We start from the raw sequence: 26,088 nt of genomic DNA, 5'->3' as shown, positions 1-26,088 counted from the left end.
GTGTCGACTGACTGACTGGACACAATTTGAGGTCGTGGCTCCATTGGTGTTGAGTAATCTACCGATGTGTGGATCTGCCGCTTGGAGAGATTCTGGGCTGAAAGGATCGAAATCTCGATGAAAAATGGTACCCAGCTGATGATCCGGGCAGTTGGGAAATTGGTCAATTGCTTATACAGTAAGTTAAGGTTATAACTTCAAATCAAAAAATATCTTTGGTAAGTACTTGCCAGTACATAACGTGTGTGTGTTTGTGTGTTTGTGTGTTTTTGTGTTTGTGTTTGTGTTATGTCATGTCTGGCTTCCTTCTTGGGACTACGGTGCAGTAATTGGTTTTTCTTTTGATATTGATTCCTTGCTAACGGAATTTAAGTATGTCCTTTAATTGCTTACTAAGTATGGATTGGAATGTCATTTTGTTTGTTTGTTTGTTTATTTTTCTTCCTGTCCTCCCAATTTCCATACTGTACCTTGGAGCTGGCTGGGACTTTTGGAATGAAATTTCACAATAATGGGAATAAAAAGTATGCAGGGCTGACATGTTTTTGACCTTGACCTAATTTTCAGGTCATGACCCAATTATAGACATTTAAACATTTTTCACCACAACTCGGCTAAAGTTTGTTCGATCGGAACGGAATTGCCCTCTCTTGATAGCAAAGAGGAAGGAGCATTTATGGTTGACATACATAATACCCCACCTGGTTAACGGTCAAGGTGAAATGGCGGTCTGGAAAAAAAAAACTCATTGTCTGTCATCACTCAATTTTGGCAATGCAGAATCTCAAAGACCGCTTGGATCTCAGACCTTCCTTCCTTCCTTCTCAAAGAGATTCTCAAACTTCCTTCCTTCCTTCACAAAGAATCTCAAAGATCTCAGAGCTTTCTTCCTTCCAATACGGGGGATTATTGATTTGGTCTCGATTTTCGTGTCTGTACGTGTGTGCGTCCACAACCATATCTCGGATATCTATGGAGCGATTTTATTTGTACTTGGCACAAAGAGAGCACATGATCGTATACATATGCACATCATTTTGTTTTGTGATCAATCAAAGATGGCTGACTGGTGGCCATTTTGTTACTTAAATGTGTCCCCAACCATTTCTCAGACAGGCATGGTCAGAATTTGACTGGCAGCCATTTTAGTTGTAAATAAATATGGGTTAGCCCTTTAACTCCCTACAGTTACAGCAAAATTACTAAAACAACGGGGGCTCTAACATTTTGTCTTTTGTCCTTGTTGCATCATAATAATGGACCTACACTGATGTTGTGCACCTGATATTTGATTAGTGTCCTTGACATACTTCTTCAGATTGTGACCTCATGAACAAAAAACACCTTTTTGATCATAACCTGAACAATTGTCCTCTGATTTTCATGATGTTGAGTTTTCTGCATAGATTGTAGAAGGGGACACATTTTCTTAATTTTGACTCTATCCCTTAATGTTGAAGGTGAAGGTCCTGCGGTGGTCCGAAAAAAAAAACAAAAAAAAACATATGGACATCATTGAATCTCAGGCCAGGGGAGGCTGGGGAGGCCAAAGGCTTACCCTTGGTGATTGTTATCGCAGATATCTAATTCGTTTTGTGTCATTGTCTTTGCAGATAAAGAAATGAAAATAGTTTTGTTTCCCAACTCTGTCCATTTGTTCGACACAGATCATCATTTCAATCAACAAATGCCGCCTTGTCAGGACAATGACAAATGGAGCACCATGTCTTCCAACAACTACAAAAGTTGTTTAAACATGAACAAGGAAATCAAAAGAAACGAGAAACACTACAAATGTTCTGTTTGTAACAAGGCATTTACTCGTCAATCACATTTACATCGTCATCAACGAATACATACAGGTGAGAAACCCCACAAGTGTTCTGTATGTATCAAAGCATTTGCTAATCCATCACATTTACATCAACATGAAAGAATTCATACTGGGGAGAAACCCTACAAGTGTTCTACGTGTAACAAGGCATTTGCTCAGTTAACATCGATACATCAACATGAACGAATACACACTGGGGTTAAACCTTACAAGTGTTCTGTATGTATCAAAGCATTTGTTAATTCATCGCATTTACGTCAACATGAACGAACACATACAGGGGAGAAAATTTACAAGTGTTCTTTGTGTACCAAGGCATTTACCCATTCAACAAGTTTACATCGTCATCAAAAAATACATACCGGGGAGAAACCCTACAAGTGTTCCAAATGCTCCAAGGTATTTAATCAATCAACAAATTTATATAAACATCAACGAGTACATACCGGTGAGAAACCTTTTGAATGCTCATTTTGTAAGAAAGCATTTGCATCATCTTCATATGTACCAGTGCACATGCGAATTCACATGAATGGGAAGAAACCCGTTTCCCCAACAAATACATACCAATAACATGCCTACCAACAACATACAAACTTTTAGCAGGTATAATCATTGATGCAATTTGCGAACACTTCACTCAACAAGGAGCTTTATAGGCAGAGCAGAATGGATATAAGAGAGGATGCGGTGGACCAATACACCATATTTATTATTAAACAAAACCATAATCTGAAAACTGCAAGCTCTGGCAAACCAACTTATCCACAGCCTGGATAGATTACAAAAAAACCTTTGATGGTGTCCCACATTCATGGATTATAAAATGCATGCAAGTATGCAAAATTTACCCTCAATATGCACTGTTGAGAAAGCACTGATGCTCTGGAACACAATGCTGATGCCACCTTGTGTGGAAGGAAAGATTGAAATCCCAAGAGTTTAAAAATGACATGGTATCTTACAAGGTGACAGCTTTTCCCCCTCCTGTTTTGTGTGTCTCTGGGCCCACTGAGTAACGTCATCATTGAACAAGAACACGGATACCATCTGACATGCAACAGAAAAATGACCAAAGAAACAAGAAAGGTGACACATCGACTGTACATGGATTATCTAAAACTCTTCTCACCAAAAGAATGGATGATCTAAAACACTATTCACCAAATAATAAATTGGCAGATCAACTGAGACTAGTAAAGCAGTACTTGGAGGATATTCAAATGGAGTTTGGTCTTGACAAATGTACATTTGTACAACGAAAAACAAAAAGAACAGACAACATCTCGGGCAATCAAAATACAACAATACTGGAACTAGAAAAAGAAGCATCCTACAAATACCTCGGAATAGAAGAAGGCTCCCCGGTACAACACAAAAACAATGTGTAAAATAATCAGCAAAGAGTACTGACACAAAATAACACCAATTCTGGTCATCCCTCTCTCCAAGAAAAAAAAAAACAAAGCAATAAACCAACATGCAGTGCTGGTATTCCAAAATAGCTGTGCAATTATAAACTGGCCACAATTGGAGATCAACAATTCAGACACCAAAACAAGAAAACTAACTTTTCACAAGATGGTCTGCAAAAACCAATGCATATTGAGGTTGTACTTCCTGAGACGAGGAGGAGGTGGTTTGATGGAGCTAAACCAAGTGCACAGAACATCGTGTGTGGGGCGAGCGGAGCATGTGAAAAGCTCAACAGACTATGGGATGACATTTGTACATGATCAAGAAACCAACAGACCAGAAAAGGGATCCTTAATCCATTCAGCAACAAACTTCCAAAAACAGGTGCAAATGATGGATCAGGTCAGGTATGGGAGCTTGTGCCAGAACAGCGGGTCACTGCGTCCACTTTCCGCCGGTACTCCAGGAGCCTCCGTCTGGCCATCCGCAAGGCAGATGCCAGGCCCATCCCCATCTCCTTGAGATGATGGTCAACCTGCTGCAACCACGAGGCACGTGGTCGGCCCACTGGCCTCCTCCACTCATGAGACTCCCTCGCTGAGAGAATCTGGTGAGCAGGATCAGCCTCAGGAAAACGAGCCACATGTCCATACAGCCGCAACTGACGCTCACGGACTATGCAGGTAACAAATCTCATCCGAGTCTCTCTCAGCAACCGCTCGTTGGCACATCGGTAAGTGTTTAGGGAGTGGACCTAACAAATCACTGGCAAATGATGGATACTACACAGGAAAACAAAATAGAAACAAATACAGCCCTTATGATTGCAAAGAAAAACAAGGAAAACTGAAAAAAGAAACATCAGATATACTTTGACAAATGGGAGAATGACAAAAGAGCAGGAAGATTAAAAAAAAAAAAAAAGCTCGACAGACTAGAGATCGACAAGGAAGGCTCATTGGAATGGTTAAGAAGAGGTCAAATTAGTTGGGATGGAGAAGGAATCGTCAACAATGCTCGACACCAAGGACACTACACTTATGCCTTTAAGAAAATTGCGGGATTGAGCCAATCGGACAAATGCAGGTTTTGTGGGGTAGAAACAGAAAGTACCAGCCACTTACTTTCGGGATGTAAAAAAACTGTTATGAGCCTCAACATCGTGTATATATATATATATATATATTTATATATATAATACACGTTTTATTTTTGTATATATATATATATATATATATATATATATATATATATATATATATATATATATATATATATATATATATATATATATATATATATATATATATATATATATATATACATACATACTCGTATCAAAACAGCTGTACACAGAAAGACATGACAGAGTCTTCAGAGTAATCCACTGACACATCTGTAAATATTTCAACACCCTATACTGTACCCATAATATACTCATCTTCCATATACTGTAGTCATAAAATACTCATCTACCCCCATAAAATAACCATCTAGGTTATACTGCAGTCATAAAATACTTTTCTATACCCACTTACATGCTAATACCCATCTGGACTTAAGTGGCCCCCAGGGCCCAAGCTCCCACAGGTGACACCCTGGGTATTATAATTACCTGGATAGACATATAGGAACCATGTATTTCAGGTAACATGATGTAATAATGCTATAAATTTTGTATTTATGTAAAAAGTCTTGATAAATTTTAGGGGGGGATGAATATTTTATGGGGGGGCGGGATGAGTATTTAATGCATTAAATACTCATCTGGATGAGTATTTTATGGGGGATGAAAATTTTATATGACAATCCCGGTGTCATATAAAATTTTCATCCCCCATAAAATACTCATCCCCCCCATAAAATATTGTTGCGGATTCGCGCCCGCCGGCGTGCTGACGGCCACGTAACTCGAATCGCGGCACGTCGCCCACCGGACGGACAATCCAGTCGTGACCCTCTCGGACTAACGCCGGGAACCAGTCACGGGTGGACCTTTCGGTCTCACCGCGATCGAGCCAATCAGCCCCCGCGTGGGATAGGGTTGCTCGCCAAATTCGACCTACCTAAGTACCCACGCGGAGGGTAGACCGGGCGATCGCACCTCGCCGCAGGTCGACTTCGGACACGGGCCACTTAAGCGACCCGTTCCGTACTATCAGAATAACCGAGCGGTGTTATCGTCGACCTCGACGGTTCGATTAATTATCGGGCGTATTCAGCCCACTACCAACCCTTTACGTGAAGCAAGATGAGGATTCAATGGGAGAAATGACGAAGCGAAGCGGGCAACAGTTCAACACAAAAGCACATTTATTCGCGGCACACGGGAAGCACACATTCAATTCCACCAAAAGCACACAGAAAAAACACAATTCCATTTACACAAAAAGCAAATATAAAAGCGAAAACACAATGCAGAGCTAATACCGACTACCGAGCACACGGCAACACTTATACAATTCTACCTCACAGACGGCGCCGACAACACATACCCAAAACCAAGGAAAAGAAATACCCTCAAGAATGAGGCGGGCCTGAGGCCGAGACCGGGTCGCGCCTACCCGTCTGGTGATGAGACGCGGAGCGGCGATGGCGCCCCAACTCCGCGGACCTCGCGGACAGTGTCTGGCAGGGGGTGGGAAAGGGGCCCCCTTGGTCGCACTATCTCAGCGCGGGGGGAAACAGGAGGGGGTTGCTGATGCTCGGGGTATAGAGGATCTTTATTATCCCTGGTGTGCGTCTCCACCTCGGCCAGGTCGCGCTGTCGGCCTCCCTCGGGTGCAGCTTCCTGCACGACGCGAGCACCCCCTCGTCTGGTGTCGCCGCCTTTCCACAGCTCGTCCCCTCCGTTCCGACTCCAACGCACACGACGAGCAGCTCCACCGCCCGCGAAGTCTTGACCCTCTGCTTCCGACTCTCCTACTCTCCGCCTCTGGACTCTCCGACTCTGGACTCTTCTTTGGACTCTCCTACGACGACTCTTCTGACTGACGAACACGGTCCTTTTATCCCCCCGTAGCTTCGCCTTTGACCCCCTCCCTTCGACCTTTCACCTCGCTCCCCATTGGCCCGAGAAAAAGTGGGCGTGAAGGCTTTTTGATCCACAAATTTGCATATATCGATCGTCCTGGAGGCGGGGCCAAATCGCCCCTCGCTCACCGGTTGGACGGCAAAAAGTGGGCGTGTGTCGTTTTTGATCCGTTTTTGAAGCACAAAATCCGTGATTTTGTACACGCTGTTCGGCGCGCGCCCTGCACGAGTCCAACACCGGTACCCACAGGCGGCGCAAGAACGGTGGCGATGCGACGGCTGCGAGGTGTGACGTGAAGGTCGTGGCGGTTGTGGTGAAGCGGCGTTGTGGTTGGTGGTTGATGTTGTGGTTGTGGTGGTAATCATGGCGGTTGGTCCAAAATAAAGATAGTAAAAGAAAAACGGCTATCCTGAAGAGTCGCAGCACGCATAAATGACATGTATTCCCACTAGACAACGGGTTTGGGCCTAACTACACATGCACTTGCCGAGATACCTCACCTAAGGGACCTGAATGGTGGTTTGCGAATTTGGTAACCACAACAATATTCACCCCCCCCCTAAAATTTATCAAAACCTTTTACAGAAATACAAAATTTATAGCATTATTACATCATGTTACCTGTAATACATGGTTCCTATATGTCTATCCAGGTAATTATAATACACAGGGTATCACCTGTGGGAGCTTGGGCCCTGGGGGCTACTTAAGTCCAGATGGGTATTAACATGTAACTGGGTATAGAAAAGTATTTTATGACTGCAGTATAACCTAGATGGTTATTTTATGGGGGTAGATGAGTATTTTATGACTACAGTATATGGTAGATGAGTATTTTATGGCTACAGTATGGGGTAGATGGTTATCTTATAGGGTGTAGATAGGTATTTTATGACTACAGTATAGGGTAGATGGTTATTTTATAGGGTGTAGATAGGTATTTTATGACTACAGTGTGGTTATTTTATAGGGTGTAGACAGGTATTTTTTGACTACAGTATAGATGGTTATTTTATAGGGTGTAGATAGGTATTTTATGACGACAGTATAGGGTAGATGGTTATTTTATAGGGTGTAGATAGGTATTTTATGACTACAGTATAGGGTAGATTGTTCTTTAATGGAGGTAGGTAGGTATTTAATTGCTACAGTATAGGGTAGATGGTTATTCTTTTTTATTTTATAGCTACAGTATAGGGTAGATTGGTGTTTGAATAGAGATAGGTATTTATATGCATCAGTTGTTATGAAGAAATATTAAAACTGTACAATTATTCTACATGAGATTCCTTTTGTGGATGGGGAGATTGACAGACCAAAAGATAAACAATCTGGTTCCAGCACACACTCTCATTAAATTGTTTAGGTCAATGTAATCATTTATCAACATGGTTTACCAGTAATTGTTTTTGATAATGCTTTAATTTCAATCAATATGCTTCATGTAACCGATGTATAACTTTCTACATATTTCATGGATCCAAGTCATGTATCAACAGCAATTATAGATAACATAATAAAGAAATGCTCATCATTTAAACATTTATTTCACAACAATCAACATGGATGACAATCATGATTTAACAGAAACAAATCATCATAATAAATAATAAATATATCACCAGTTTTATCATCCTTTTCATCACCAATACCCTCATAACCTTCCTCTTCCTCAAATCGTCATCAAAATCATCCAAAATATAACATAATAAAATGAATAGGTTCAAGAAAGGAAAAAAAACTGCAATGAGTTCCATACTTTTTTTTCTTAATACATGTTTTTTTTTAATCTCTTGATTGAATTCTGATAGTGAGTTAATGAATGTTGCATTTGTTTTTTTAACACCAAATTAACACATTAATGTAATTATAAAAGGTTTCAAAATGGCCTGCTTTGTATAAGTACTTGATTAAATATTTGATATGTATAAAGAATGTTTTAGTGACCAATTGTAAATGTATGTTATTTTCACATTTTCAAAGTCACGTTTACCCTTGTTGAACCTGCTCTTTCCAACTTAATTCATCATCAGGAGTGTCATAATAAATGTAATTTTTATCACTTTTTGACAGTAATGGTTGCATAATCCTGAAACTCATCAGCAATTAAATGTTGGTGTCATTTCCAACTGGTCCTCATTCATACCTAGACAATCTCATCACAGGACACAATTGATCGCAAGAATTAATGTCATTACATATCATATATTAGTCCTAATCTGTATATCACACTTGATTTCTCAACAATAACAACATTCGTGTTAGCAACAGAATATGCATGTGTTTACTAACTGATCCTCATCCAGGCCCAGACAAAATTTATGACTCCATTTTTCACGTGAAGGGCACTGGATCATCTGGTGCTTCCTTTTAGATTTGACAGGGTTGGAACAAAAGGGCAGGTCACATCTTTTCATCTTCACTTGGAAAGTTGTTGATGAAGAAATCAGACACTGAAGTGCATGTTGTCTGTACGTATGCACATGGCACTGCCTCATCAGCCGTGGTGGAACATTCTTCGTCACAGCTTCTGCATTCTGAAGATTTAATTGTTATATAAAATGAATTGGTTAATATTTATCTATGTATAATTCCAGCAATCTCTGTGTGTCTGTCTGTCTGTCTGCGACCGCCATTTCTCGACGACCGCCGGTCCGATCTCATTGAAACTTGCCAGGAATGTTGCCGGAGACCCGCGGATGTGCCTTTTCGAGGTATGATATCGATCGGACGAGCGGTTCCCAAGTTACGGCCATTTTACTGCTTTTTCAGTGTTGAAAAGGTGTATATATGGCAGCTGAAGGTGTCGTTCCACCTTCTCACCTTATCATGCCAATTTTTCCCAAATTATTAATAACCGGATGACCACCGGTCTGATCGGATTGAAACTTGCCAGGAATATTGCCGGGGACCTGCGGATATGCCTTTTCGAGGTTTGATATCGATCGGACGAGCGGTTCCCAAGTTATGGCCACTTATCTGTCGACCAATGACAGGACACGTTGCTATGACATCACGAATGATGTCACAATTAATATTTATTTATTATTAATTTTTTTTGCATGATTGACGGTCCGATCTGATTGAAACTTGCCAAGAATATTTCTGGGGACCCCTAGATGTGCCTTTTCAAGGTTTGATATTAATCGGATAAGCAGTTCCCAAGTTACGGCCATTTATCTGTCGACCAATGACAAGACACGGTGCTATGACGTCACGAGTAACGTCACAATTAATGGTTATTTATGTATTTATTATTATTTTTTTTGCACGATTGACGGTCCGATCTGATTGAAACTTCCCAGGAATATTGCTGGGGACCCGCGGATGTGCCTTTTCGAGGTTTGATATTAATCGGACGAGCGGTTTCCAAGTTACGGCCATTTATCTGTCGACCAATATCTGCGAGAGAGGGGGGCATGAGAGTGGGGGCGAGAGAGGGGCGAGAGAGGAGGGGGAGAGAGGAAGGGTGAGACTAGGGGGGAGAGAGGGGGAGAGAGAGGGGGTGGGAGTGGGGACGAGAGAGAGAGAGCGAGAGAGGGGTACGGGAGAGGGGGTGTGAGAGAGGGGGTGGGAGTGGGGGCGAGAGAGAGGGGTGAGAGAGGAGGAGGGGTGAGAGAGGGGGAGAGCGAGGGGGAGAAAGAGGGGGGAGAGAGGAGGAATAGAGGAGGGGTGAGAGAGAGGGGGTGAGAGAGAGGGGCGTCACAATTCAAGAGAGGGGGAGAGAGGAGCAGGCGGGAGAGGGGGGCGAGAGAGGAGGGGCGAGACTATGGGGGAGCGAGGGGGGGCGAGAGAGAGGGGGCGTCACAATTCTTCATTTGATATGACGTCACAATTGACGCTGGGGACCTGAATATGTTTCCCAAGTTATGGCCATTTATGATACGGTTGGTCCGATCTAATTGAAATAATGCCCCAATCCAGTCATCGTTTACGCCCCTACGGGCCCGTACTAGTTATAACAAATAGAGGTAAGGCTCGTTAAGTATGAAAACAAGTTTTAATGGTGAAATATCAATAATTCTGAAAATTGGATTCTCAACCAAATGATTTATGCTTTTATTTTCATGGCTGGTGTTTCCAATATAAGTAGGATTATTTCCCAGCTCTGTATGCATGTCCCTTAATATTGGAGAATATGAAAAAAAGAAAATGCTGCTGTAAAGTGCTATCTATTTAGGCTACAAATAAATAGAATTGGCTATTTTGTATCTATCACTGGCAACTATAGACATTATATATAATTATGACATTACATTCCTTCCATGATATAAATAAAGAAGTATATAATTTTGCTCTATTTGTTGAGATGTTAAAAATGCAACAGTTGCATTCTGCCCCTAATTCATGATGACAAAGTATTTTACACATACTATGTTATGGTATCATGGTATCATGACATCTAAAATTCAAAAATAAATTGCCAATACTTAACATCAGTACAAATACACCACAAGAGCTTCCATCTTTTTGCACAGAAGATTGTGTCTGACCTCTGGTCCACTTGATGGGGTCATTGTTGTCGAGGAGGGAAAGTCGAGCATCCATGAATTTCCTGATTAAAAAAACACATAACAATTAGTATGCAAGTACAGATTGAATTTAAAGAGAATGTTTTCTTATACACAACCAAAACAATTCAATTTGAATATTTCCAAATGAAATAGAAAGCTATGTTAAATTACATAAACTTTAATCAATTACCAGGTTATAACAGGTAACCATGGTTAACAACATATGTAAAAAATGTGCAGAAAAATTCTTATATGAATTACACATCAAAAATACTTGTAAAATCTTTTGTTATCCTGTTTTACATGTACATTTGACAATTTATAAGTCTTTAAAACTGTATAAATAATGTATCATCAGTTTGACTTGGTCATCCTTTCATTTCATTTTCAGTGTGGCATTTATGTTTTAAATGTAACACATTCAGAGGCATCTAAAATAGATTGCTGTAAAATATGAACTTAAATATATGTGAATAAAAAATCACTATATTATCAAACTTATACTCAAATAACTAAACTTACATCCAATGAAGGAAAAATGTTCTTGCTCTGGATTCACTTGGAACAGAATCAAGTATGGTGACCTCTCCAGTGATCATGGATGCCACAAGTAAAAACCAGTGTTGCTGATGGCAGATGGGCAAGAGAACATGACAGAAGTTCTCAAGAGGCACCTAAAAAAGAAAATAAACGTTGTCACAACTATACAGTAAAGCATGATGACATCTGATGAAGAAATACTTCAGAAAAGATTATGTCACACATTCCTAGATAGATGTTCAAGATTTTCAACCTACCTTCATCAGATGGTCGACTATTCAAATCACCCTTTATAACTCACATTTGAATAACAATGTCATACACAGCAGTATGAAGCTTCGATCAAAAGTTACCATAAGTTAATTAACTTTTTACATGACTCCATCCAACAAATAAGATAAAAGATCAATCTTACATACAACCTATGAATGAAGAATGCATGATGGTGGACAACAAGAAACCCCTGGGATTGTTTCTTTTTATGATTTGCCTTATAGCTGAAGCCATATGCATGAATTTGGTATAGATATGATGGACTAAGAAAATATGTCATCAGTATATTTTATGTTCATAATTGCATTAACTTCAACATCACCATATAGGTTTTAAGCTCCTTATGTCTGTTATTTTATCAATTTTATGAATGAATGTACAGTAAATGTATATTGAATAAACACTTACCTTGGGACACAGCCATGATTGGTAATTCTCAGTCTCCCACTTTAAGGCGAGAAAGCTGGGCAAGATGTGGCATGTGCGTGGATTTCTGTCATTGCACTCCTTGCTCAGTAAGCCCAAGTATGCATGTACCACCTAAAGAGAATTCAAAATTTATCACTTAATGAATGCAAACAATATTTATCAGGTTTTTTCTGGTATCGTTGATGATCTCTGGTCTGCCTGAGACAGTTGACACCATAATTATTTTGTAAACCCATTCATAATGCAAAATCTATTTCAGTGACCAATAAATAGTTATATACAAATTTAAAAAATGGATCAAAACTGACTTTAGATTTTGTTAGCAGCTGCTGAAGTCTTAACAATCATAAAAAAATATACTGCATTTACATATGTATCAAGAAGGACATTTTACCTGATCATTTAGCCATGCTATGGGACGTAGAGTTCGAAGATCGTTTGGTGACAAGCAAAAATTCCCCACATGGACATTTTCTCTTGGTATTGGCATTGGTTGTGTTGCTGCTGTGCTGAATGGGATAGGCCGTACAGTTTCCAAAAGAGCTGTGATGTCAGTCTTCTCATGGAAAGTAAATGTCAACACTGAGGCAGCCAGCTGCAATGTGTACTCATTTTCCATTAGATGAATATCTTTTTTGGCAGTGATGTACCAAGTTGTGTACAAGTCGCAGCACTCTGATAGGTCTGCTTCATGTTTCTGTAGGCATTCATGTATCAAGGACAGTGTGGACGAATCTCTTGAAAGATACACCAGGCTGTTTGGTTTAGGAATATCCATTTCTGCACACTTTTCAATTAAATTTCTCTTGTCTGTCTCATTCATGGCTTTGAAAAATTCTTCAATGGTAGATTGGTGTCTTGGTGGCTTGATGAGAGATGGTCTTGGTGGCTTGATGACAGATTCTTGGTGGTTTGATGAGAGATGGTCTTGGTTGCTTTGTCAATGATGGTTTTCATAGCTTGATGACAGATGGTCTTGGTGACTTGGTCAGTGATGGTTTTCGTAGCTTGTTGAGAGATGGTCTTGTTGACTTGGTCAGTGATGGTTTCGGTGACTTGATGAGAGATGGTCTTCGTGACTTTGTAAGTCGCTGACTCTGTTGTGGTCGTTCAAGCTTTGTTGAGGGCTTAGATGACCGGTTGGAAAGTTATCTTCGGGACCGTCTTGTTCTTGTTGGCAAATTGTTTCTCTGGGCTTTGAGTCTTTTGGACGTTTTCTTGAGAGATTGAATGGTGGATGTCTGTTTCTGATTACAGAAAGCTTCTTTTGAGGGTGTTGATGTCGGTGTGGTAAACTTCTTGAGTGGCTTTCTGTTGATTTTAGACTTTCTCTCCTCCAATTTGTACACTCCTTTTCCAACACATTCAGCTATCGTGTAAGGTCCTACCCACTTGCTCATTATTTTATCACCTTTTCTATTTATTCGTCTGCTGTTCTTGACCAGGACCTTGTCTCCAACTGCCAGATCTTGCTTGAAATGCTTGGCATCATAATACTTTTTCTGTATGTGCTGTGCTTTGCCTATTTCTTTAACAACATCTTGTTGACATCTAAGTCATGTAGCAAATGACACTGCCCTCTCATTGAGAATCTCATGGAAATTATCATCATCTGTGATGTCCTTTCCATCAACTGTTGTGGGAATGTCTAATTCCACAGGGAGAACAGCTTCCCGACCATATGTTAAATAGAAAGGAGTGGCCTTCGTAGATTTTTGCTGACATGTCCTGGTTGCAAATGCAATTTGGTGAATGCATCTATCCCAGTCATCTTGCGATTCTCCTACATATTTGGCTAATGCATTGCACAGTGTGTGGTTATACCTTTCTGTCAGTCCGTTGGTCTGGGGGTGGTAAGGTGTTGTCAAGCGATGATTGATACCAAGGGACTTGCAAAGCCTATCGTAGAGTGCGTTACAAAACTCTCTGCCATTGTCTGTTAATATTGTTGCTGGAGTTTCGTGTCTGCAAACAGTTTCAATGATGAAGTCACAGATATGTTCTGCATTCTTAGTTGGAATCGCCTTGACTTCAGGCCATTTAGTTAGGGAGTCAGTCAGCACTATAATATTGTTGCGGTCTTCCCGCCCGCCGGCGTGCGACGGCCACGTAACTCGAATCGCGGCACGTCGCCCACCGGACGGACAATCCAGTCGTGACCCTCTCGGACTAACGCCGGGAACCAGTCACGGGTGGACCTTTCGGTCTCACCGCGATCGAGCCAATCAGCCCCCGCGTGGGATAGGGTTGCTCGCCAAATTCGAACTACCTAAGTACCCACGCGGAGGGTAGACCGGGCGATCGCACCTCGCCGCAGGTCGACTTCGGACACGGGCCACTTAAGCGACCCGTTCCGTACTATCAGAATAACCGAGCGGTGTTATCGTCGACCTCGACGGTTCGATTAATTATCGGGCGTATTCAGCCCACTACCAACCCTTTACGTGAAGCAAGATGGGGATTCAATGGAGGAAAAGGCAGCGAAGGCGGGAGAACAGTTCAACAATAAAGCACATTTATTCGCGACGAACGGAAAGCACACAAATACAATTCCACCAAATGCACACAAAAAAAAGAAAACACAATTCCATTTACACAAAAGCAAACATAAAAGTGAAAACACAGTGCAGAGCTAATACCGACTACCGAGCACACGGCAACACTTATACAATTCTACTTCACAGACGGCGCCGACAGCACATACGCAAAACCAAGGAAAAGAAATCCCCCAAGAATGGGGCAGGCCTGAGGCCGAGACCGGGTCGGGCCTACCCGTCTGGTGATGAGACGCGGAGCGGCGATGGCCCGCAACCCGCGGGCCTCGTGGACAGTGCCTGGCTGGGGGGTGGGAACGGGGCCCCCTTGGTCGCACTATCTCCAGCGCGGGGGAAACAGGAGGGGTTGCTGATGCTCGGGGGTATAGAGGATCTTTATTATCCCTGGTGTGCGTCTCCACCTCGGCCAGGTCGCGCTGCCGGCCTCCCTCGGGCGTGCAGCTCCTGGCACCGACGCGAGCACCCCCTCGTCCGACTCTCTTCAGCTTCTCCAGCCACTGCAGACCGGGCTCCAGTCTTCCACACTCGTCCCCTCCGTTCCGACTCCTTCTCGTTCTCGTTTGCGACTCTCTTCTGACTGACGAACACCGTCCTTTTATCCCCCCGTAACTTCGCCTTTGACCCCCTCCCTTTGACCTTTCACCTCGCTCCCCATTGGCCCGAGAAAAAGTGGGCGTGAAGGCTTTTGATCCACAAATTTGCATATATCGATCGTTCTGGAGGCGGGGCCAAATCGCCCCTCGCTCACCGATTGGACGGCAAAAAGTGGGCGTGTGTCGTTTTTGATCCGTTTTTGAAGCAGAAAATCCGTGATTTTGTACACGCTGTTCGACGCGCGTTCTGCATGAGTCCAACACCGGTACCCACAGCGGGGCAAGAACGGTGGCGATGCTACGGTTGTGAGGTGTGCGTGAAGGTCGTGGCGGTTGTGGTGAGGCGGTGGTTGTGGACGGGGGTTGATGTTGTGGTTGTGATCATGGCGGTTGGTCCAAAATAAAGATAGTAAAAGAAAAACGGCTATCCTGAAGAGTCGCAGCTCGCATAAATGACATGTATTCCCACTAGACAACGGGTTTGGGCCTAACTACACATGCACTTACCGAGATACCTCACCTAAGGGACCTGTATGGAGGTTTGCGAATTTTGGTAACCACAACACTACCCCTTCCCTTTTTACAGACTCGTCCCGAGTCGTCAAATTTTCGTGTGCCATCATGTGTAGTTTTCCCCTAGTACATTTTACCTACGGATCCCTGAGTGCGACATTCATGGTATTCGTGTCCCCAAAATAAATAACCTGAGGGCTGCGTAACTATCTAAACAAACTCACTCACACGGACGACTTAAATAAAATTGCCGGCGCTTAGACAAACATGCCGGGGCGCACTCATATTTACAGTACATCTTAACCTTAACTTACAAATTTTACACTAAACCATGGCCCAGGATCATTGAACTCTGCAAAGAAAAGCAGTTAGCAGGGAGCCAGGCTGCCCACATGCAGTCTCTGGCTCAAAACAATGCAGGTGACAGGGAACGTGGCTGGCTGCTCACACGCAGTCCAAGGCCTTCCCTTGAACTGAACGCAGTGAACCACAGCGGTGCATGGGCTGCACAAACGCAGTCTCCGTGCCAGCTCAAGTGGCACACGCAATGAGCACAACGAATGGATGCATGAACACAAACACGGTGCACGGGCCGCCACTGCAGGCCGTGTTGTAGCTGCCAACAGGGCAGTTCTTGCAGCTTGCAAACTGTTGCTTTCTGATCCTGGCGCACATGGAAATGAACAGGGGGCAAAGCAAAAATTGAACGGGGCTGGGTGAACGTGGGCAGTGGGCATGGCATGGCAAAGGTGAGCAGGCAAACACAGCCCGCAGAAGAAGGCCGCTGCAGGCAAACACAGCCCGCAGAAGAAGACCGTTGCAGGCAAACACAGCCGGCAGATGAACTGGCCGGTACAGGCCTTGCAGCACAACAACAACTGCCGATGAAGTTTGCCGGCCTCTGCCTTGCAGCAAAACACGGCCAGCCGATGAAGTTGGCCAGCCTTTGCCGTTCAGTGGAGGTTGGTGGAGGGAGTGCGGTGGTGCTGGCCACTTGGAGGCGGGCTCCCACCTACCTACCTGTCTCCCTCCCACCTATCGCCTTTGCCTGTCACTGTCCATACCCACTCCCTTAATTTGTCAAACCCCAATTTAGCCCCAACTTATTTTTTTATTGTTTTTATTTTTACTTCCCCACTATAAATCGTCCCCTAACCCCCTTTATCGTCCTTGTTCGGCTAACCTATTCTGTCACCTAGCCTACTCCCAACCCCTACGTTCCCTTCCCGGAGGGGAACAAGGGAGAGCTAATGTCCTGTGTCGAGGCCCAACTCAAGCCTCAGAATGGCCTCCCCAGAGTTCGGCGATCTAACCCAAAGTGGGTCCAGCGGCCCACAACGAGAGCGAGGGGATGGATGGTGCGGAGGGGTACATCTCCTAATCTACCCTAACCATTTAACTGTTAAACTACCCCGGGGCTTTCAACAAGCGCCTCTCGCTAAACTATTGGTTCTAACAACCCAGATTCCCGTCGCCTGTGTTGGTGTCCTTACAATTTCGGGCCTCGCCCCCAATTTTCTCTCCGTGCCCTCACACGGTCTCCTGGCTGGGACACGTGGCTCCCTTTGGCAGGCACGACCCTCTGCCGAATCTCCCGCTATGGCACCCCCGGGCACTACACTGCCTCCGAGCCTACCAGCTCCCTAACACCGGGAGTGCCCCCCATGGCACCTCCCCTGAAACGCACACGTGGCAGGCCGGCCTCCCGGGCCCCTTTCCGAGGTCACCCGTGCCCACAACACTGCCCACGTGGCTAATGGCGCCCCGGGCCCCCACACCAAGCAGGTGCACCCGTGCCCACTACGCTATCCCGGCCCCCCATGGGCCCATGGCCTACCGCGGCCGACTAGCCTGGTGCCCGGGGTACCCACTCAGCGATACTCACCTTCGCAGCCACGCTCCCAAGCCCGTCAACAGGGCTCCTGCACCCTCCAAATGGCTCTCGAGCCTACTTTCCCACCAACAACAAAACGACCTCCATTTTTCAATTTGACTAACCCCCTAACTCACTCTACTCTGACCCCGGGGTCCCTTGGGCGGGAGTCACTCCTCCCCCCAATCACTCATCGCACCATGCATTCCCCATTCACTCCACTCACACAGACCCGCTGGCCTCACTCACTCAACAAGTACTCACCTCACAACTCACCAACTCTTCAACACACACACCACTGAACTCTGCCATCCTTCTAACTACCTCCCCTAACTAACTCGTGCTCCCACGTCGTCCCTTAAACTATAGCACGTTCCTTTTAACACTACGTAGCTAAGCTACGTCCCCTCTACACATTCACAAGTCTGTCCATGTCTTTGAATAATCCCATTTTATTTCTCAACCTAAAGCTCACTAAATCCCTCTACCTAATCCATTCCACGGACTCCATGAGGACTTACCCCTGCCCCATGAAGTCGGTCTAACTAAGCTAACCCTTCCCCCTAACTAGTTTCCATCCTGTGCCCAGGGTAAGGGGGTCTTTCACCCCTTGCCCAGGAATCCTGTACACCCGAAAGTGAGGCTTGCTTTTTTTTTTTTTTTTCCATGCGCAGCACCTGCGCGGCAACTCAGAGCTCGCGCACTTTGCACCTGCCCGTGACGTCATGCAGCTGCACGTGTTCCTCGTCCCTCCTTGGACGGGACCATCCGGCAGAGATACCCCTCCTGCCGGATTCCAACCCCCACGTGCAGCCATGGCGTCACCGTGCGCATAAAAAAAACAAGCCCCACGTCTCGAGGGGTTCCCCACGCGAACACATGTGCTTTGCCCGTTGGAGCTTAACACACACGATCGCGTGGAGAACCCGTCCAGTCCAAATCCGTTATCCTGCCTAAACTTTGTCCGTCCGCGGGATCGGCAAATCCACCGCGTGCGTTTCCGGACCGGGGCTTCACTCTCGCAAGCGAGCACGTGGTGGTCTCGTGCGTTGCACAGCTCGAACCGCGTGCTCACTGCTGGGTGAACCCGGCACGGTCCTCGAAACAACTACAGCCGCTACTCGGCTTTCTCTCCTCTGTCGCCGTCGTCGTCTCCATTCCACCCACGCACACCTGCGTGTTACGACGCACACAGTCCACACCATCACATTCACACCGGGAGATGCGGCTGCGTGCTCCCGCATGCCAACCGACATCTCCCTCACATACCGCTCTCTCACACACACGGTCTCCCTTGCACACAGCGACCTTGCACACGGCCGTTCACTCACGCGTGCCTCACTACTCTCACACCGTGCCTCATCCACACACGCGGGGGCACTCACCCGCGGTACCTCACTCATACACACGGCGACACTCACACACGCGGTCTCTTCCACACACGGTGCCTCACTCATACACGCGGGGGCACTCACCCGCGGTTCCTCACTCATACTGGCCGTTTCACTCACACACACGGCCTCTTCCACACGCGGTTCCTCATCCAAACACGGCGTGCTGGGAAGCACGCACTCCAGCACCATCGCCACCACACCACTCACACACGGGGTCGCTTCCACACACGGGGACGCACTCACGCCTTGCACCACACACACAGGGACAACTACACTGGGGATTCGTGTCCCCACAAGGGTCTCCGGGGCCTCTATACCCCCCAAGCTCTCCGTGCACCCGTCCACAGCACTCGTCCCCTCAACCTCGCAAAACACGACCGAACTCACCTGGTCGTGACTCGCCTCAAGGGGCATACTCCCTCCCCTCGTTCCTGGAGGAGGCCATCCCGCTGCTCGCACCGGGTCCCTACACGCTCCGCGAGCTCACCCCCATTATCCTCCACTACCTCCGTGTGTGTGTGTGCGTCACTTACCCCGTCCTCACCGTGCAGTCTCTCCTCTGTCGTTCCCTTCCCGGCTACCGTCACTGCCAACTCTTCACCCTTTACCTCCCTTGTCTCAACTATTATTATTTCCTTTGTCGTCACCTCGTGTCTCGTCTCACACGTTTTGGTCTCCCCATTTAATTTTTCCCTTTCGGTCATCGTCACGACCCTCGCCCAACACGTTCCCACGGGTATTTTTCACCCGCCTGCACGGCGGGCCTGTCAGCCGTTGCCCCCCCACCCAGCTCGTTTGCTCCCACACGTGGAGTCGCCATTTTAAGCTCCGTGCACACTGCCTTCATGCCCGCCTGCAGGCATTGGCCCATGTTCTGCGTCTCACCCCGCAGCTCTTTCATTTTTGTTTCCATTCCGTTCATTTTTGTATCCATCTTTTCGTTTATTTGTTGTGTATTCGCATCCATAAATCGTTTTCACTTCATTCATTTGCTTGTTCATGTCTTTCATTTCGTTTTTCATTTCATTTGTGTTTGCATCCATTTTTCGATCATTTTTGCATTCATCTTTTCGTTCATTGCCGCCAGCATGGCTGTAAGCTGGCCATGTTGGATGCACTCAGCTGAGCCGTTTCGGCAAGGGTTGGGGAAGGGTCTTGGTGGAGAGGGGGGAGGTGTCATACACCGCGGCCGCTGCCGCACCCACCTCGGGCCCTGGGTTCAGTTGGGCGAGTCCGTGTTCCTGCACAATCAACATTTCCTGCTCGGGATTCCATCCTGGACCATGGACTCTACATTATTACACATATACATTTCTAATACCCCCCGGCTCCCGCTCGCCTTGAGACGCCATCTTGCTTCTCGTGAAGGGTTAATTTGCTCGCTGCGTAATTTGGAGGGAATCGGGGTCGCTTCTCTCACCCCCTGGACCGATTCCCGTGAATTTAATTGGAGACAGGAGAGCCCGTTTTCCTGTTCTCCGATACCAGTGCCGCGAGGAGGGCGATGGTGTATCCCACTCCTGACACCAGTGTTGCGGTCTTCGCGCCCGCCGGCGTGCGACGGCCACGTAACTCGAATCGCGGCACGTCGCCCACCGGACGGACAATCCAGTCGTGACCCTCTCGGACTAACGCCGGGAACCAGTCACGGGTGGCCCTTTCGGTCTCACCGCGATCGAGCCAATCAGTCCCCGCGTCGGAGAGGGTCGGTCGCCAAATTCGAACTACCTAAGGACCCACGCGGAGGGTAGACCGGGCGATCGCACCTCGCCGCAGGTCGAGCTTCGGACACGGGCCACTTAGCGACCCGTTCCGTACTATCAGAATAACCGAGCGGTGTTATCGTCGACCTCGACGGTTCGATTAATTATCGGGCGTATTCAGCCCACTACCAACCCTTTACGTGAAGCAAGATGGGGATTCAATGGAGGAAAAGACGAAGCGAAGCGGGAGAACAGTTCAACAATAAAGCACATTTATTCGCGACGAACGGAAAGCACACAAATACAATTCCACCAAATGCACACAAAAAAAGAAAACACAATTCCATTTACACAAAAAGCAAACATAAAAGTGAAAACACAGTGCAGAGCTAATACCGACTACCGAGCACACGGCAACACTTATACAATTCTACTTCACAGACGGCGCCGACAACACATACCCAAAACCAAGGAAAAGAAATCCCCCAAGAATGGGGCAGGCCTGAGGCCGAGACCGGGTCGGGCCTACCCGTCTGGTGATGAGACGCGGAGCGCGATGGCCCCGCAACCCGCGGGCCTCGTGGACAGTGCCTGGCTGGGGGTGGGAACGGGGCCCCCTTGGTCGCACTATCTCAGCGCGGGGGAAACAGGAGGGGGTTGCTGATGCTCGGGGTATAGAGGGATCTTTATTATCCCTGGTGTGCGTCTCCACCTCGGCCAGGTCGCGCTGCCGGCCTCCTCGGGCGTGCAGCTCCTGGCACCGACGCGAGCACCCCCTCGTCCGACTCTCTTCAGCTTCTCCAGCCACTGCAGGCCGGGCTCCAGTCTTCCACACTCGTCCCCTCCGTTCCGACTCCTTCTCGTTCTCGTTTGCGACTCTCTTCTGACTGACGAACACCGTCCTTTTATCCCCCCGTAACTTCGCCTTTGACCCCCTCCCTTTGACCTTTCACCTCGCTCCCCATTGGCCCGAGAAACAGTGGGCGCGAAGGCTTTTGATCCACAAATTTGCATATATCGATCGTTCTGGAGGCGGGGCCAAAATCGCCCCTCGCTCACCGATTGGACGGCAAAAGTGGGCGTGTGTCGTTTTTGATCCGTTTTTGAAGCAGAAAATCCGTGATTTTGTACACGCTGTTCGACGCGCGTTCTGCATGAGTCCAACACCGGTACCCACAGCGGGGCAAGAACGGTGGCGATGCTACGGTTGTGAGGTGTGCGTGAAGGTCGTGGCGGTTGTGGTGAAGCGGTGGTTGTGGTCGGTGGTTGATGTTGTGGTTGTGATCATGGCGGTTGGTCCAAAATAAAGATAGTAAAAGAAAAACGGCTATCCTGAAGAGTCGCAGCTCGCATAAATGACATGTATTCCCACTAGACAACGGGTTTGGGCCTAACTACACATGCACTTACCGAGATACCTCACCTAAGGGACCTGAATGGTGGTTTGCGAATTTGGTAACCACAACAATATACTTGTTTCCATTGCTTGTCATCCGAAGAGGTCCGACTAAGTCCATCCCGAGCATATGAAAAGCTGTATTCTTCACCGGGATAGGATGAAGTGATGATGGTGTTTTCGCTAGATGGTTTTGGCGTTGGCATTGGTCACAGTGGGTGATGTAGTCTTCAACAGCTTTCATCATTGAGGGCCAATAGTATCTTCTCTTAACCTTCTCCCAAGTTCTGTTTATGCCTTGATGTCCTGACAACAGATCACTGTGACACGTTCTGAGTATAACTGGAACCTCCTCAGGCTTGACAACTCTAACTGGTCCATGCTTTTTATGCTTGTAATACAAAGTCCCATCTCTCAAGCAAAAGGTGTTTGCTTTATTCCTAAAGTTGGACTTGTTGTTGCATTCCTGAAATAAACAAATAAATAAATAATTAAGGTAAAATCTCGGTTATTTTATGTTAACTAAGGACAATGAATATGAAAAGTGTTGTGTGATGATAATGATGATGATGATGATGATGATATTGATTTTGGAATTAGAAATAAGAAACCGAGTTGCTGTGATGGTGAGGATGATTATGGAATTAGAAATAGAAACCGAGTTGCTATGATGATAATATTGAAGATGATGATAGAATGAGGCATAAGAAATTCCAGTTGTATAATGATAATATTGATGATAGAATTAGGAAAAAGAAACCGAGTTGTTATGTTATGATGATGTTATGATGATGATGATGATGATGATGGAATAAGAAAGAGTTATGCGAGTTATGACGACGATGATGATGATGATGACGATGATGGAATTAGGAAAAAGAAAGCAAGTTGTGACGATAATGATGATGATGATGGTGATGATGAAATTAGGAATCAGAAACTGAGAAGTTATAATAAAATACTCATCTACCCTATACTGTAGCCATATAATACCTATCTACCCCCCATAAAATACTCATCTACCCTATACTGTAGCCATATAATACCTATCTATCCCCATAAAATACTCATCTACTCTATACTGTAGCCATAAAATACCCATCTACCCCCATAAAATATTGTTACGTTTGAGGGGGGGGCATGCATTCAAAGGGTAATTAGGATGTTTAATTTGGTATGCCATGCTGTTCGAGTTTACCAGGATCTCGATGTAATAAGTAGCAATTCAGTGGTGATAAGTTGTCTAGTAAATGTTCATTTCTTCAAGGGGAGAGATGATAATTGTCACGTAATTAGATAGGGACACGGGATAGGGTAAGTGTGTCTGCGTAAACCCCTTTTTGGTATTCTCTGGAGACTGGCCGTGACGTCACAGGACAGTGCAGCGGATGGCTCCGCCCCGTGATCACGATTGGCGGAAGGCGATGGCGGTGGGCCAATAAACGGCTCGATTGGGAGTGACGAGGACGAAGGATAAAAAGGTTCTGTTCGGGGTCGAAAAGGAAGAAGAAGAAGATTACAACCAGAACGATCGTGTTTTTTTGGTGTGGAAGCTGTGGCGGCAGAGAGCGTCCTGGTTGCTGTGCTGAGTCGATCGTGCTCTTGATCGTGTCTGGGAGCCTTGCCGAGCCTCGCGCCTCGCCTCGGTTGGCTCTGGGGTTCTGCTGACTCGGAGTACGGGGTCGGGCAGCGGGCGGACCTGCCTCCCTCTCCTGCTCGCGGCTTGGCGCGGGAGCTCATTCCCTGGCGGCTGTGGGCGGACTTGGGCCAGGACCAGGAGGTCGACAGCACCGCGGTTTCTCCTGCCCCCCCCCCTGGCGAGAGCAAGACCGGCTCGTCCGGCGTCGATCCAGGGACAGTTGCGTCCACACCACGGTCCAGCCTGACCACCAGAGATAGCTACGTTTTGTGTGTGTGTGTGTGTGTGTGTGTGTGTGTGTGTGTGTGTGTGTGTGTGTGTGTGTGTGTGTGTGTGTGTGTGTGTGTGTGTGTGTGTGTGTGTGTGCTTGGCGCCTTAGAGGGATTGAGAACTGTATATTCATTGGAATTGTCTGTGTTTTTTCCCCACGCCCGATCCCACACCATCCCGTCGAATCGCCCCGGATCCCTCTTCTTGCCGAGTCTTGTTATTTCTGGTAATTATAAAAAAACAAATAAACATCATAAACTCAGTGAAAAGTGACTCGTGCCACCTTCCTCGTCCCGTTTGCGGTAGAGCGATTAGAACCGCCATGTTTGGGTTATAAACAAATAAATCGCCTCCATCGTTTCGGCTCATTCTACGTTGGCGGGACTGTTCAAGTCCCGTGGACGTCACATTGGTGTCAGGGTGTTGGATGTTCGAACCCCTCTAAATTATATACTAGGATTAAAATCTCGCCACGAATTGGAATATAAAATTACTACAGAAAAGCGCGCGAGCGCGGGAAAATTTTGGCGGGATTTTTCAAATTTAAATTAATTGGCGGCAAACGGGACTTCTGCACCATGGCGGATGTGCAGATGTTTGAGGAGGAAGGCCACGTGTCTGGCAGCGAGTCGGGGGAAGAGGGGAGAGACGGGGGTAGGGTTGGAACCTCCCCCATTCCGAGCGTGGACCGTGCTTCATCGCCCGTAACGGAGCCGGCAGCTCCGGAAACCGGCACGATGACTATCTGGACAATGTTGGAACGTTTAATGAGTGCAATTACAGCACAGGGGGCAAAAATGACGGCACCGGGGGCACAAATGGCAGAAATGACGGCACAAATGGAAAATCAATTCGTGACACAGAGGACAGAAATGACGGCACAAATGGAAAATCAATTCGTGGCACAGAGGGCAGAGATGGCGGATCGATTGGGGGTAATGGGGGAACGGTTGGGTGCACGGATTGATTTAATGAGGGATGAATTGGGGGAAAAGATGGAGAAAATGAAAACTGAGATGCAGGAGTGTGTGGATCTTAAATTGGGAGAAATACAAAGTAAATTCGAGGATAGATTGGAGGAAACAAAGGTAGAAATTACATTGGAGGGGGAAAATATACGGAAAAAATTGGTAGATAAAATTGATGCAACGAACATTCGGGTTGATAAAGTGGATGAAAGCCTGGAACGTCATCGTGCCTGTGTGGATGCTCGTATGCAGCTGCAAGTTGAAGAGTGGGGAGAGCTGAGGAAGCAAGGGATGAATTTGGCGGAGGAGGTAAAAGGATTGGAGGCTCGTTTGGACGCACAAGATAAAATTATGAGCCAAGATGAAGTTTTGGATAAAGGCCTGGTAGAGCCATCTTTTGTAAGTAGAGTGTCTGGGTTGGTTGAGGAGCAGCTACAAACTCGCGACGGAGCCTTGGAGGAGGTTGTGCGGGCCCAGAAGATCCTGCGGGAAGAGGTGAATCGGTCCATTCAACGTTTGGAACAGGAGGCAAAATTGACCCATGAGACCCTCACCACAAAACATCTTTGGCCACAGTGGGCTCCGAAATTGGATACGCAGCCACAAGGGTGTTTGATCCCTGGGCTGGATTCGGACAAGGGAGAAACTGAGAAGCGGGCCACCGTAAAAGTGATCCCGCTGGTAAATTTCGACGGGTCAGGGAGCATTGAAGCTTTTCTGACGCAATTTGAGTGCATTTCCCGACTAAACGGGTGGAATGAGCGGGAACGTACAGGGAATTTGGTGGCAACGTTGCGGGGACCAGCCGCAGATGTGTTAAACGTGATCGCGGAGGGGATGTTGACCAGCTCCCACATTTGCGAGGCGTTGAGCCGTCGGTTTGGGTTCGCGGCAAACTGTGATCTGGTGCGGGCCCAGCTCCAGCACCGCAGATTAAAGCCGGGTGAGACAGTGCAGGAGCTGGCACAGGACATTTACCAATCAGTCAGGATCGCGTATCGGGACCTAACAGTGGAGGCGTGGGACAGACTGGCACTAGAGAAATTTTTAGCTGCTCTTCCGGACCCTGAGGTCCGAGCGCTAGTGGAGCTACAGAATCCACCCACCATTCACCGAGCGGCTGAGTGCGCAGCCAGGCTGGCCT

General features: G+C 46.3%; 3 protein-coding genes and 1 long non-coding RNA gene across 8 annotated transcripts in view; 3 read left to right on the top strand and 1 right to left on the bottom strand.

The window, feature by feature from the left end:
• LOC147010568 (uncharacterized) overlaps positions 1 to 26,088 on the top strand; it is a 57,065-nt gene that overhangs the window by 14,542 nt on the left and 16,435 nt on the right. The window contains exons 3-5 of one of the 4 annotated variants that reach the window (XM_085858851.1): positions 1,614 to 1,862; positions 2,115 to 2,233; positions 11,367 to 11,504. In XM_085858851.1, coding sequence (XP_085714977.1) covers positions 1,614 to 1,862; positions 2,115 to 2,233; positions 11,367 to 11,381 — 383 coding nt within the window. In that variant the 3' untranslated portion in view covers positions 11,382 to 11,504. Of the gene's footprint in view, positions 1 to 1,613; positions 4,437 to 11,366; positions 11,505 to 26,088 lie in introns of those variants that run through there. The other 3 variants (XM_085858852.1, XM_085858849.1, XM_085858850.1) reach the window with 3 other exon arrangements.
• LOC147010565 (uncharacterized) overlaps positions 2,140 to 26,088 on the top strand; it is a 124,829-nt gene continuing 100,880 nt past the window's right edge. Inside the window, exon 1 of the mRNA XM_085858830.1 lies at positions 2,140 to 2,233. Coding sequence (XP_085714956.1) covers positions 2,224 to 2,233 — 10 coding nt within the window. The 5' untranslated portion in view covers positions 2,140 to 2,223. The remainder of the gene's footprint in view (positions 2,234 to 26,088) is intronic.
• On the bottom strand, positions 3,721 to 12,863 carry LOC147010569 (sentrin-specific protease 2-like). Of its 2 annotated transcripts, none has more exons than XM_085858854.1 (5): positions 12,435 to 12,863; positions 12,020 to 12,151; positions 11,321 to 11,472; positions 10,778 to 10,839; positions 3,721 to 3,857 (listed from the first exon to the last, which is right to left on the bottom strand). In XM_085858854.1, exons 1-5 carry the CDS (start codon positions 12,861 to 12,863, stop codon positions 3,832 to 3,834), a joined length of 801 nt encoding a protein of 266 aa, XP_085714980.1. In that variant the 3' UTR covers positions 3,721 to 3,831. The 2 variants fall into 2 exon arrangements, with proteins under 2 accessions (XP_085714980.1, XP_085714979.1); XM_085858853.1 differs by lacking the exon at positions 3,721 to 3,857 and adding an exon at positions 8,680 to 8,821.
• Positions 4,520 to 8,413, top strand: LOC147010570 (uncharacterized). The gene is made up of 2 exons (XR_015052199.1): positions 4,520 to 7,265; positions 7,367 to 8,413. It is a non-coding gene; the product is annotated as an uncharacterized LOC147010570 (long non-coding RNA).

This window comes from Eptatretus burgeri, chromosome 16, assembly GCF_056783735.1.
Source record: "Eptatretus burgeri isolate ZD-2024b chromosome 16, Ebu_testis_v1, whole genome shotgun sequence".
Classification (NCBI taxonomy): Eukaryota; Metazoa; Chordata; class Myxini; order Myxiniformes; family Myxinidae; genus Eptatretus; species Eptatretus burgeri.
This window is presented reverse-complemented; position numbering and strand designations above follow the sequence as displayed.

Excerpts from the sequence above, each read along its gene's own strand:
- LOC147010569 (XM_085858853.1), bottom strand. The coding sequence starts at position 12,863 with ATGAATGAGACAGACAAGAGAAATTTAATTGAAAAGTGTGCAGAAATG. Across the intron at positions 12,152-12,434 it reads TAGCATGGCTAAATGATCAG|GTGGTACATGCATACTTGGG; the intron begins GTAAAATGTCCT and ends AATTCTCTTTAG. Across the intron at positions 11,473-12,019 it reads AATCATGGCTGTGTCCCAAG|GTGCCTCTTGAGAACTTCTG; the intron begins GTAAGTGTTTAT and ends TTTCTTTTTTAG.